General features: G+C 38.5%; 1 protein-coding gene across 1 annotated transcript in view; it reads right to left on the bottom strand.

Moving 5' to 3' along the window:
* The window catches only part of LOC104586136 (uncharacterized), a 39603-nt gene extending 33275 nt beyond the window's left edge, over window positions 1-6328 (bottom strand). The window contains exons 1-3 of the mRNA XM_010243280.3: window positions 4796-6328; window positions 4061-4534; window positions 3655-3956 (exon numbers count right to left, since the gene is read on the bottom strand). Coding sequence (XP_010241582.1) covers window positions 3655-3956; window positions 4061-4534; window positions 4796-6149 — 2130 coding nt within the window. The 5' untranslated portion in view covers window positions 6150-6328. The remainder of the gene's footprint in view (window positions 1-3654; window positions 3957-4060; window positions 4535-4795) is intronic.
* Window positions 6329-14724: the final 8396 nt, after the last annotated feature.

Raw genomic sequence — 14724 nt, 5'->3', positions numbered from 1 at the left:
GAGGGAAATTGAGAAAAGGTTAGTCGAGTTAGGGATTTAGGGTTTAGAAACTAGAAAAAGTCGGGTCGGGCTTTTTTGACAAATCCCGAGCCCGGCCCAAAAAATAATAGAGCCAGGCTTTTAGGCCCGAGGTCAAGCCCAATGGCTAAAAATCATGTTCAAGCCCGTCTGAGGGCCAGGCTGGGCCGTCGAGCTACCCAACCCATGAACAGGTCTAGTTGTGGGTCAAGAGTTCTTTTCTAGGAAAATCTTTGGATAGTTGACACTCCTCTTAGTTCCCTTTTCCCAAGCCTTTATTCAGTGCCTAACAACAAGTGTCAACTAATCTCAAGATTTGTCACTTTCTCTTCCTTTGGTTTGAGTTGGTATTTTGGTTTTAGAAGGGGCCTGAGAGATTTTGAGTGTGAGCCCCTTATTCAGTTGTTGGATAAACTCAAGTCTGCTTTCTTGGTTCGAGTTGTGGAGGACACTAGAGTCTAGTCTACTTCCCCTGATGGTATCTTTAGTTGCACCCTTTTTTCAATTCATTTTTGCAACCTTTAGAGGTTGGAAAGAATTTCCCAGTGAAAGATATTTGGATACCACCAAACTACCAAAGTTTCAAGCACTATGCTGGGAGGTTTTTCTTGGAAAGGTGAACACCTGTGACATGTTACAAAAGATAAGGCCGAATAAATGTCTTTCCCCACATGTGTATTTCCTTTGCTTTGCAAATGGAGAATCCTTAACCCTTTTGGTTGCAGGTGGATAACTCCCTAGGACATAGTGAGTCTCTTCAACCAAACTTCCTAAGGTAGCCAACAAAAAGAAGGAAAACAATGTGGAAGACGATCAGAGCAGTAGTGGTGTGGACTATTTGGGAGGAGAGGAATGCAAGAATATTTAATGAACAGCACAGGTCAAAGGAGAATTTGGTAGAAATAATAAAAATAAAAGTGGCTCATTGGATAAAGCCTTGACATCTTCCAAAGGTTATAGTGACTAATATAATAAGGGCTTGGAATGAGATGGAACACTCCTCTAAAGAAAAGGAAAGAAGGTTGGTGGAATGGAAGCCCCCATCAAGGGATAGGGAGCTCTATGGGAAACCCAAGAATGGCAAGTATTGGTGGCATGTTTAGAGACCCTTCGGCTCCATTTGATTTGTGGGAAGATTTGAGTGGGACGGGAAAAGATGGGATGGGATGGGATGGAATGGGAAAGCATAAAAATTTAACTTTTCCTTGTTTGGTTTTATTGGGATGGGATGGGATGGGAAAGTGCAAAAGGTGGCACTGTTCACCTTCCTCCTTCGTTCGAGACGAACAGAGGCACGTACCGAACAAACAGGAACTTCACGAGGACGATGAAGGTGAACAGTGGGAAGGTGAACAATGTAAAAGGTGGCACTGCCTTGTTCCTGAACAGAGGCACGGAAAGTGTAAAAGGTCGGCGAGAGTGCGCATGTTTTAGGAACTTCATGAACAAGAACTAACTCAGCTTCGCCGACGGTAATGACGATTACCCAGTTCATCCTTCTTCAAAACATGCGCACTCTCGCCAGAGGCACGGACCCCCTTCAGGAACTTCCGTTCGTCCTTCCTCAAAACAATCAACTTCAAGAACTTCACAAACAGAGGCACGGACCGAACGAATAGGAACTTCACAAAGACGATGAAGGTGAACAGTGCCACTGTTTAGGAAGGTGAACAGTGTAAAAGGTGGCACTGCCTCGTTAGGCACGGAAAGTGTAAAAGGTCAGTGAGAGTGTGCATGTTTCAGGAACTTCACGAACAAGAACTACTCAACTTCGCCGACGATGATGACGATTCCCCAGTTCGTCCTTCTTCAAAACATGCGCACTCTCGCTAGAGGCACGAACCCCCTCTAGGAACTTTCGTTCGTCCTTCCTCAAAACAATCAACTTCAAGAACTTCACGAACAGAGGCACGGACCGTTGAGCCCGTCATAATCTGAAGAAGAAGAAGAGAGAAGACAAAGGGAGAGAAGACGAGTGAGAAGAGAGAAAAGAAACGATGGAGTCGCATTGAGAAAGGGAGAAAGGGAGAGAGACAAGGGACAAAGAGAAGAGGAAAACGAACCCAGGGACAGAGATTTCCTAGTTTTTCCTCTATTCATCGTCGATGGTAAGTGGTAATGGTGATTTCCCAGTTTTTCCACGGGGGTCGCACTGTTTTGGTGCGACCCCGATTCCATGATTTTGGGATCTGCCATCCCATGTCTTTCCCATCCCATCCCTCTTTTTCCCTCAAACCAAATAAGAGAAAAGGGAATATTTTTGGAATATTCCCTTTTTCTCATCCCTATCCCACAAACCAAACAGAGCCTTCAAGTAAAGTCTTGGTCATGTACTCGGGACCTATGGGAGAAGGAGACTTACTAAAGGCTGAACTGATGGCACTATTACAAGGCTTAAGATTTGTTAAGCAATCAAATTTTAGAAACCTGGAAATTGAAGGAGACTCAAATGTGATTATTTCTTGGATCACTTCTAGACATAAATGTACCTTGGATATATAGACATGCCTTCAGGGAGATAGAAAGCCTGCAAGGGGACTTGATTGCTTCTTTTACTTGGACACACAGGACAGCTAATGGGATGGCCAACACTTTAGCCAAACAAGGAGTATATAGGCAGCAGCTTTTTTGGGCTCTATTATAATGTTGTTTTTCAGCTATTATTGTATCCTGTCTTCTTGGGTGAACGGTTACCCAGACTGCTGTAACTTTTTTCAACTATTACTATAATTAATCCTTTGTTGATAAAAAAAAAAAAACATAGAGGAAGAATAATAGAAATGGAAAGGAAATTGGATAGATCAAAATGCTATTGGTTCTTTTTTCTTGAAATTTCAATCCGACTTCAAAATTCCACAGAAACCTCAGAAAAAATTTCAGTTCTTGTATGGATCTATCAAACAAGATAAATGAGGATTTACTGTATTAGCTTTTCTGACTCTTACTCATCTATGCTAAAATGAACTCCAAGGAATTTAATGATACTGCAGACAACTTGGCAAAATTGGGGATAAATCAGAAAGGAATGTATGGCAGGTATTGCTTAAAAAATAATGTACAAGAGATTCTTTCTATGATAAAGAGTCCGTTTAGATAAATTAAATGTATATAAAGCCTGATAATCACCTCACCTTGGCAACATCCATTGAGAAAGCAGGACTTTAATGCATATATGAAAATGGAATAAAAACTCCATCACTCCAGCCTTCCCAGGAATTAAGAATGCATATCATCAGGCCACTAATTGAAATTCCCAGCATGAATTCTTCCAACTCCATATTAACAGTTAGTTGAATAACTTTTATACAATCAAAACACATAGTAATCAGAGTGGCGAAGAAAGTCCAACACAAAGGGCAATGACAAATGATCAATGTTACTGATACTGATAATTATTCAAAGGATAGGTGTATCTTTTCTTTTCCTTTTGAAACCATAAAAAAGGATAGGAGAGAATATACAAATCAGAACAGCATTTTATGAGATTAAATTTTGGTCAGCACTCAATTAAACAACTTCTGAGTTCTGAACAACCACAAGAAAAAAAGTTCTATTTAGTGAAACTTTATAAGCTACAATAATTACATGGATGACACGATTCTATCATAAACAAAATTGATATAGATATAGACTCACCTCCAGATCTGAAAACTCAAACCAAGGACAACAATCAATGATCTCGCAGATAAAAACAACTGTATCGCGTACAAGGAATCCCGCATCTGGTTCCAGCATATCAGAAACCTTCATGAATTGGAGAACAGAATTATTCCATGTCTTTGTACAGATAGAGGACTCCTTCCACACAGTTTTTGCAGGGTTCTTTTGATTAACCACTGCCATCCTGTATCTGACCCAAAAATTCTTGTCTGGATCACTTCCAACTGATTGATCACTCTCCAGATATATACATATAGTGTCAAAAGACTCATACACACCTGCATTATAATCAACCAACATGGCATCAACTTGAGATAAAACTGTCATCATATAGGAAATCTACAACAGCATATTAAGCAATAAATAAATAATATCCATGTACCAATCCGAAGTTCACATCCACCAGCTTGAAAGAATTTGCTAAATATTTTGCGGGTTTCCATTATTTCCTTGAAGGATAAGAAATTCTCAACCTTCCATGTATACGATCCTCTTTTCCCAACTCCATCAATTTGAGAACCTGCATTGTTTGACTCCATGTCTTGATCAGTGAAATCCTGCATTATTGATGTTTCCTTCAAGATAAGAACCTCTGCTGAGAACACGACAGTATCTTGAACAAGAAACCCAGAGTCCTGATCAAAGAGACTAGTAAGTGTGATAAACTCGCGCCAGCCCCAGTCCTTTGCAGCTTTGGAGTACCGGTTTTGTGACTCCTTTGTAACAGACTTCTCCTCCATCCTTTGATTCACAACTGATAACCTATGACTCACAAAACAACTCCAGTCGTTGGCAGTGTTTCGGGAATCTGTAACTTCAAGAAATACAGAAAGGTGGCAAGGTGGCTGAGACTGCCCTGATGCCATCAAGTAGAAATTCCATCAGTTCTCTTTCACTTTCACAGCCTATAATATATACATATATATAATGAAGTGTTGCAAAATAGTTTTCAGTATGTGGGTGTGAGCCCATCAACCTAATTTACATTCAACCCAATGCCCATAGGAAACCCAAAAAATGAGAGGTAAAAAACAGAAGTTCCTTAAACAAAAGCTAAATCAAATGAAATGGAGTGGAAAAGACAGGTAGAAACCCTGAAATGCCCATTTAGTCTTACCTCTGGGATAAACAATGAGGCGACAATCCCGATTACCAATCTGAAACCTTCTGCTCTTGACACAAAGTCCTGTAATCTTCCTCTTCTTCAGAAGATCTTTCAACCTCGTGAAGTTTTCAATCCTCCAAGTGAACTTCCCCGAATGCCCATCAGACTTCCTTGCCCCACCGGTACTCCTCCCGCCAAGCAATCCCCCATTCTTGGAGAAGCTACTGAGCTCCTTAATCACATGGAAAGAGGCACTGAAAACAGCAGTATCATCAACAAGAAACCCCGTCTCCGACCCAATAAAATCCGCCATCTTCATATAATCATTCCACCCGAGACTAGTATTATCCCCACTCTTGTTGTCAGCTGCAAACCGGCCATAAGAATCCCTGTGCATGTGATTAAGCCCAGGCTTCTGATTCAGTACCGACATTCGAAACAAACACCAGCAACTCCGGTCGGGAATTACTGACTTCTCGGTGTCCTTACTCTCCAAGCACATCGATAGATACTCTACCCCATTGACTGAGCTTTGATAAACGCTAATCCGAAGGTTACATTCACCGGCAGGAAAAACAGGGCTCATTATCTTCTGGGTCTTGATCATCTCCTTGAACAAGCTGAAGTTATGCACCTTCCAAGTGAACTTCCCACTCAAAACATCCGAAATTGGACTTGTTATGACGACAGAGGACAACGAAGAGGATGAAGACTGTAACTCATTGTTATCGCGAGAGAAGGAGATTGATTCATTCAAGACCAGAATATCTGCGGTGATGAGAACAGAATCGTTATTGAAGAGGAACCCGGCCTTGGGATCCAAAATTGTGGAAGAAGGGGTGAAGTCGCACCAGCCGTGAGATTTCTTCTTGCTGGAGAAGCGATGCCAAGAGTCTCTCTGAATGGACTTGGATTCGTCGAGATGATTAACGATGGAGAGGCGGTAGCTGGCGAAACAGTCCCATTTCGACGACGACGAACCGCGAGGATCCATGATTTGGAGATAGATAGAGAAGTAACCGGGAAGGGCTTGGGAGTCACCTTTGGGGTAGACGAGGAGCCGACAGTCGTAGCCGCCCACTTCGAAGTATCGGCTCCATAGTGCCCTAGCTTTCACCTTGGAGAAATTGACGACCGTCCACCGGCAGACGGCCGAGTGATCTCCCCGGCGCTCGACGGTTACCGATTCTTGTCCGCCCCCTTCCCTGGACCCTACCGGCTCTTCCGCCGCTGTTATCGATACAGACACCGTCGTCTTCTCCGATGACGACGAAACCGCAGCAGAGTGTTGTGGTGGGTTGGAGACAACAGAGGTGGACGGTGATTGCATCGATGACGAAGCTGGTTCTGGTTGGCTCGCCTTCATCTTGGATAGAGAGAATAAGGGCGTCGGGGTGGTGGGGCACCGTTTCTGTAGTTTGTATCTTTTCCTGCTCTGGTTTTTCTGTGATTTCTCCTCTCTCTGTTTCTCTATCTCTGGTTCCGATTATATATTTTTCCCGGTTTATTTGAGAGAAAGAAGAGAGAGAGAGGACTCTTTGTGTTGGTGTTGTTCGAATCGTGTGTCGTGTTAAATAGAACGAAACAGAGAGGAGACGATCAGACGAGATGCATGGTGGTGTGCTTATAGGGCAGCATAGTTAAGCTGCGCACTCTGTTTCTTATTAATCAAAGTAGGGGTGTGAATGGGTCGGGTTAAACGAAAAACCCGCGTTGGGATATGATTCTTTGGCCCGAGTCGTATTTACATTTTTTTAGAGGAAGTGATATGATAGAATTTATAAATTAAAATTTTAACTTAAATTAATGATTTATAGATTTTCAAAATGTATTATAGAAAAATATAATTGAAAGGTTGTGGGTTGGTATCGAGTTGAATCCTATAAAATTAGGGGCGGGTTTGTAAAAATTTATATTTCATAATTGGGGTGGGTCGATTCATGTGAGATGTTAGAAGATTAGTTAGGGTTGAAATTGGATTTGGCCCTGCTCACACCATTTACATAATCCTTTTCAGTCTTGCATTGGGATTATTTCATAATGAAAAAAAGCATATAAGTATGAAAATATTCTCAATGCATGTTAATAAAAGACTACGAGAACAAACTGTCTTGTGAGCACTGAATCCGATCTTACTAGGGTCGAGGTAAATTTGTTCGAAACCTGACCTGTTGACATCCTATTAGTATGATTTAGTCTAGGGATGTTAATAGATTGGGTAGGGTTAGGTGATGAACATGCACTGACCCAACCCCTATTGGGTTGGACCGGGTCACTCTTGATCTGGTTTGGCACGGGTTTCAGTTCAGGTGAACCACCAAACCCCACCCTATATTTTTGCAATATTGAAACATATGTAATATTAGGTTTGATTGAGTATAAGTGATCTATATATATGATTCAGATCGGGTTAGGCGAATCGGACCCATGTCAGGGCCCGACCCATTTTTCCCTAGTTGTTTTTGAGATTACGATAATTCGGTACATTTTAGAACCATTTTTATAAGTCGGTGCGTGCCGTCTGATTTTTAGACTGACATTGATTTTGATGCCTCAAGATTGGGAATAGCGAACAAGAATTGATAGGGTGGTGGAGGGATTCGGGGCGCACGGATGCACGTGCAGTACTGGGCTTCTACTGTGTTGGGGGCCGATCGGGTGTTTTCACGTTACATGCATCATGTATGTCGTACATACATGGTATCATCATGCGTTCAGAAACCAGCTGACGAGACTCGAGAGAGGTGCGAGCGAGCCGTGATGAGGTGGGTTAGATGGTGCACTGGACCAATCATCTCACGCCACGTCATCTATGCATAGGTCTATCTGTGTCAGGATGACGTGGCGTATTATGATTTGTCTAGTAACGTCCGGAATCTTAGAGGATTTCCAAGTGAAGCTGGTACTGTTGATAGTTTGGTTTTTGCAATGGGCAAACGCCACGTGGAAATAGGAGCAATGGATAATTCTGCGGGACCCACCACCTATTAATGGAGTGATTAATCTGATGTACCGTACTGATATGATGGTGTAGATCGTGCAGTTTGTGACCGTCTGATAAAATGGGAGATATTTCTTCTACACTAAGGATGCTGTCACAGTTGCACTAGCATGATAGCATCAGGGTGGTTGAGAATGGCGATTCATATTATTTTTTGTTTGACTGTTCGGTCCGAACCGTTCAATCAATAAATAGAAAAAAACATTAAGCATAAAAGAAAAGGGAAAAGTACGTACTCACTGCAGAATACTAAATTACAGCCCTATCATAGTGTATTAGTATTTTAGTAGCCCCTATAAACTGCATTCTGTTCATGAATTTGGCATCAATCTACGGTCAAATTCATCCCTTGTATGGTAGGCTAAAGAAAACCATGGTTTTAAAATACGATCTTAAAATGGAATAATTTTAGCCATCGATTTTTGGATTAAAGATTTAACTGTCCAGCTTGAATGAATGGCTCATTATAATAAAAAATGGTCAAAAATTATTGAATGGATCTACAAATTAGCAATTCAACCACCCTATCAATGAATCGTTGATTGATTTAATGGTTTTTTGTTAGAGACCGGATTTTAGATAAAATAAAACCAATTGCATGGATGATCTCTAGGCCAAACGGTCCAAACTGTCCAAATCAACAGCAATCCGAAAACCATGAAAAAAACAGTTAGAAATAAGTTAAGCCAAATATGATTGAGTGCTATAAATAATATTAATATGTAGACACTTTAATTATGATAAGTAAAAGGGAGTGATAATTTCAAAATAATCATAATAATTTGAAGATAATAAAATGAGATTTTTTGAAGGAAATATCTTATTTGTCATGTTCCTTAGTAATCCATCAAGAATCTAATCTAACAAATGTGTCACAGTGAGACATCGTTAAAGCTAAAGCCAACCCAGATGATAAAAATATATATACTAACTAATTGTGAAAACATGTTTGATTGAAGGATGAAAAAGGATTGATGTAGCTGACCCATATACATGGAATAACGCTTAGATGATGATAAAATTGTGTTTGATTTGTGGTTTCTTAAAAAAGGAAAAAAAAAAGGTTAGGGCATATGGAGGACTCACATCTAATAATTTTTAATGCTTAATTGTAGACTCTAAATCTAAAAAAAAAAAAAAAGAAAGAAAGTTTGTTCATGTCATGTGTCATTAAATATATTCATGAGTCAGACAGTTTACTGGTCATTCTAAATCAAGATTAGACAAAGTTTTAAGCCCATGGGTTTGAGCTTTAAACAACAGGCTCAATTTTTTTGGGTAAATTTGGGCTTTCTTAAATAAGCCCAGCCCAGTAATATTATATATAATAAAAAATAATATATATAATATATATATATATATATATATTATAATAATAAAACTAATAGTGAATAAAGTATTATATATTATAATATATATAGCATATTTATAATATATATAATATAAAACATTTGTCTAAATTGGTGTAAGCGCTCAGGCATTGGATTTTATGCAAAGTCAATCTTGAGCTTAAGATCTAGACCCAAGAACTGAGCTTGGGCTCGAGCTCGGTCATACAACTGATTGAATAAATAACTTGTTAAACATATAAAAAAAAAAACTTATTATATGATCATTTTGAGTTAACATATGACAATGCAACTTGTAACTTGTCAACCACTAGATATTTGTCAATAAAGATGGGACAGCTTCCTCCAATGTGACCCATGTTGATCAAGATTTTGTCTTTTTCATAGGAATAGTTCAGTGTCATGATAATGGAAAACTACATCAAGTTTCATTCCACATAGTCATAAGCTTCTGGAGAATTGAGTGGGATCAACATCAATCATAACCAAAACATCTAATAATTTCATACTAAGGGTTGGATTAACATAAAAAACAAACATTATCATTATGCCACAAAAACGTGATACTACATTCAACCCTTTATTTTCATGAAATCTCATGATTGATTATCACTTTTGTGATCCCCTTTGATTGGTTATAAGTTGTAACTTTTTTTTCCGGTACCACGTCTTCCTAGCACCGTAGTCTGAAGTCCGAACCCATGTATGCTAAATTGCTAATAAAATGTTTTAACTTTTGTTAGGTACATAATAAAAATGTTTTAACTTGATGTCAGAGAGAGGGATGCCCTGTGCCCCTAATGTTCCATGTTAGAGTCTGCATCGTGATCAAATTTCTTCCTAAGAACGTTGACATCCTTAGTAGAGGTGATTGGTTGGAGTAGAGACCTCGTCCTCATAAGTCAACAATTGGAGCTCTAAGTTTGTTAGAAATATGTGATACACTCATCTCTTCTTTCATGTCCTAGTTTTCTCATACTCCCTTAGTTATTTCTAGGAATGGCAACGAGGCAGGTTCGGTGAGGGGATCATATTTTTCGTTCCTGACCTTGATTCTATAATAACCCTTATTTTCGTCCTTGATTTCCATCAAGGATAAAATTTGTCATCCATCCCTGATCCTTGACGGGGATGGGTTTCCCGTGGGGACCTTAATCCCCAAATTTTTTTAAATAATAGTATTTAATAAAAAAATAAATTTACTTAAAATAAATAAAAATGTGATATTATGAATAATGCTTTAAATATGTTTATATATATATATTTTAAAAATACACACACATAATCATGGGGCGGCGCAAGGACCTCAATCCCCATCCCCAACCATCCCTAATTATTTCTTCCGGTTCCTTGTCATCTTCTTTGTTGCCTTTATTTCTATTGTTCTACAAGAATAGCTTTTCAAGCTTTAAGCACCTCAACCCATACTGGCTCTGTTTGGTTTGTTGGAATAGGGGTCTAGAATCGGAATTGAACTGTTTGATTGGATGGAATGGCATTTCCCCATTTGAGGGAATGAAATCTCATTTATGCTGATTTCAATTCTTAGTCCCATTTCTGTCCGAACCAAACAAACTATGAAATTGGACCCTTCCAATTCTGATTCCAAAAAATTTCCATTCCAATTATGACTACAAACCAAATGGACCCAGCAGTCCTTGCAATTAATTTTCTCATTTTATTAGGAGAACCCATGTACATCACGTAACTTCATTGGCTATGTTGATAGATCCTACCCATGTCCTCCATGAGTTGCAACTTCGGAATCAATCTCCACATCATTGGCATTCTTATCATCGTAAGTGAGTGAAACAAGATCGGTCACTCTTCAATTATCTTATCGCAACATTCTCTAAGTCTAAGTCCTCCCCTAGCCCATGTTGTGGGTTGCAAGACATGTAAGGAGTTGTGGGAAACATTGAAGCATCTGTGTACTCTGTACTCACTAAAGGGGGCGACCAATTTGAGTATTTCTTTTTTCTTATAACTCTGATGCCCAATTTGAGTATTTCTTTAGCCATTTCAATTAAAACTAGGGGTGTAACTTGGGTGGATTGGGTCGGGTCGAGTGTCAAACCAGTCCAGCCCAATCCTAAGATGTAACATTTGGGCTTAGGAATGGCTCAGTCAAGCCAAGCTTACCAATTTAGGCCCAATTTGAACTTTAACACAATTTAGATGGGTTTGGGTTTGGGTTCGGGTTGGATCAGGTTAGGCTTGGGCAATTTGGTCAGGTTTGAAAAAAATTATGATTATATTTTCATACAACAATCTTTTGCCAGGCTTTCGAGCCAGACTTAGAAATAGAATGAATAAAAAAATAGGGTAAAAAACAAAAGCCTCCCCTGAGTTTTCTAACAATCATAAAAACCTCCCCTGTACTTTTTAGAAAAGCCGATTTAACGTGTTTGTTTTTTAAAATGCCTATTTTGCCCTTATGCCTATATATTTAGATGTAAATTTATCAAAATACCCTTCAAAACATTGTTCATTTTCTTCTGAGAAGTGAGAACCAAATTTCCTCTCTCTCTCTCTCTCTATCGCATACCCATGGATTCTAGAGTCTCGTTAGTGTGTATTGAAAATGTTTTAGTGGATTGGCAGCAGTACGGAACCCACCATTGATTGGAGATCAAGTGCTCTGTAATCAAGGATCTTATGTGCTTCTGGAAGGCAGTAATGAAGATCTAAATCCCCTCTGTGCTTCAAGCTTCTTTTCTACTTTTCAAGCAATCATCGACTTTATAGATCTCATAAAGACAAATGTTTCATCAAAATTTAAAACATCATAATCAAATTATAACACATATAGATGAAATTAAAAAAGTTTGAATTAGCCATGTAATTGAGAGTATAAGAGAAACCATTGCAACCACAAGCCTTGACACCAAGCTTCAGAAATTTAGCTTTGCCATTTCTCTAATAGATGGCATATTCTAACGACTACAACATCCATTAGCACAAGTGTTTGTTGTTGTACAGCTCTGGACCAACCTGTAAATATTCTTTTTGGTTGTTTTTTACCCTTAAAAACTCTCAAAACCAACCAAATATTCTTTTTGGTTGTTTTTTACCCTTAAAAACTCTCAAAGCCCATGAGATCGGAGATGGTGTCAAATTCCAATTAAAGGTCTTGTGACGCCAAATAAATTACTACTATGCTTCACGTCAATGAAATCGGAGATGATATCTCCTCCGCACATATTTGGTTCAGATAGAGAAACAAATATCAAAATCAAATAAACCCGGAGTGGTTCCACCACACACACCTTTCATTTATAATGCATCCGTTATACTTACATCGCTGAACCATCCATCCAATAATACTAAAAACGGACAAAATCGTAACTTTGCTTTTTTTTTTTTCCTTTTTGGTGCAAACATCTCTAATGGAGGGCAAAAAAAGGACGAAGACGAAGAATACAGAATGTATGATGGGAGATCAACAAGGACGTTTTCGTCTTTTACGTGAGAGAAGACCGATGACTCTAGTCCTCAGTTCTCGACAAAAAAATAAGCAATATTTTGAAGGATATTTTAATAAATCTACATCTAGGCATAAGGGCAAAATAGGCATTAAAAAACAAGCACATTTAATCTGTTTTTCTGCCGAGGAAGGGAGGTAGTTGCATGTTTTCTAAAAAGTATAGGGGAGATTTTTATGATTGTCAGAAAACTCAAGAGAGGTTTTTGTATTTTATCATAAAAAATATGTATATAGATTTCATTGACAAAATGTATATATACATAATGACACCAGAAAAACTTGTAACTAATAAACCCGTATCAAAGTGGTAACCAATCATAATCTGATTTCTACTCCTAGAAAAGATTTGTCCAAATGTGATAGTGAAATCAATAGTTTTGTCCACAGCAAACCCTATACATTATAGAGACAACACTGCTTACTGCATTTATCAAATTAACCTCTGAATCTTATCACTGATCTTCCAATAAGAGGGAATTTGAGTTTTTGAGGCCATCACCACCATTTTATTGTAGATTTAGGGGGTGTTTTCCAATATACATAACTTTGTTTTTTCTTTTCTTTTTTTTTTAAATAAAAACAACTGCCATGTTAGAGAAAAAAAAACCATAGAACTTAGAAGATAACAATTTGACAACTCTGGATCTAGATCCTTCGAGGAGATTGAAAGACGCTTTTAATCACATCCTTGTCCTAAAGGGCTCCTGATTCATATGGTCTCTCTCTCTCAGAGGAAAGAAAGTAATTTTAGGATGGATTTCATGTCTTAACTTCTAGAACGTAAATGGATGTGATGGGAGAGACCCTTTTGCTGGATCTCTGATTACCCAAATAGCCTTGTCCAAAAAGAAAAAAAAAAAAAAGAAAAAAGGACATTGAATTGTAGTTTTAGAGTATCAAGTATTTCATGGATTTATTCGAAAAAAAATCATAGATTTTAAAATATGGTATAGTTAAAGGATCAGTAATAAGAATGGTGCTTCTGAGGTCAATAGCTAACTCTGGAGGTAATAAGTTATTTTTTCCCTCAAAGTTAATGAAACTCTGTGGAGCAACTATCTGTAGTTGATGCAATTTAAATTTATAATCCATATTTTTTTCCTCAAGGGTTGCAAATATTGAATAGCAGGTGCTGATGGTGTGAAGATTGGGCAGGGAAGAGGTAGTTGGGTATCTCTTACGCTGTGCTTTGTTTATTTAATTTAGGGCTGCAAATGATATCCACAATTGCAGGCCAAATTATCCTTTATCAATTGTTTTTTTTTTTTTTGATAAAAATCTTCTAAAATGTGAAGCTAAAACAACATTCCGAAGAATTCAGCTACCAAAGTTCTTTTGGGAGCAAATTCTTAATTCTGCGGAACATTTTTAGCTCCCTCAATTGACAGATCAATCTTTCAGAAATTCATATTAGAACATAACAGTTCCTGGGGAAGGGACTGGCGGCTGGTGCTAGAGGCTACTATATAACATAAGTAAAAGTGTTTTACGAGTATCTAATGTCATAATTTGTTTAGAATTTGAGTCAGCTAAGAATACTTGTGAGAGTCGGTGGCAACTGATTCAGTTGGTTAGGTCTCTGGCTGGCTGTACCCAGTCACTGATAGTATGAATGTGAGTATGTGACAGACTGATTTTCCTCAAATTTGATCGTCAATTAAGTATTCTGCTGCAACTGCGGTTGTTTTAGACTTGGTTCAACACTCTGGGAATTCGTGTTATGTGAATTTATAAAGTCGTCCTATTGAGACTGTATGTGCTAATGGCTTATCTAGATCTGGGGTTTGTAGATATAGCCATATAGGGCGGGGGTGGGCAGAGGAGTTCTAATGAGTTTTCTTGTAGTGCATTTAGACAGGGTTTTGTTAAATGCTAAATTGAGTGATTTCCAAAACAAAGGTGGGATAATTTTTTGACAGTATGCTTGTTGAAAGAAACTTTCTCCTTAGCAAATGGAACTACAAGATCAGGGGTTCAGGGCTTTATTGGTTGGGTTTGGTAGCTTTAGCTCTGGGAAGTAGTAGACAACATCTTGTAGTGCATTTTGACTAATCAAGATAGTCTCACACTTAGAAAGGCAATCTGTAGAACATTAGAAAATTGT

Source organism: Nelumbo nucifera, chromosome 2 (assembly GCF_055504915.1).
Source record: "Nelumbo nucifera cultivar China Antique chromosome 2, China Antique-T2T, whole genome shotgun sequence".
Lineage (NCBI taxonomy): Eukaryota > Viridiplantae > Streptophyta > Magnoliopsida > Proteales > Nelumbonaceae > Nelumbo > Nelumbo nucifera.
The sequence above is the reverse complement of the archived record's forward strand: the minus strand, read 5'-3'. Positions and strand labels throughout refer to the sequence as shown.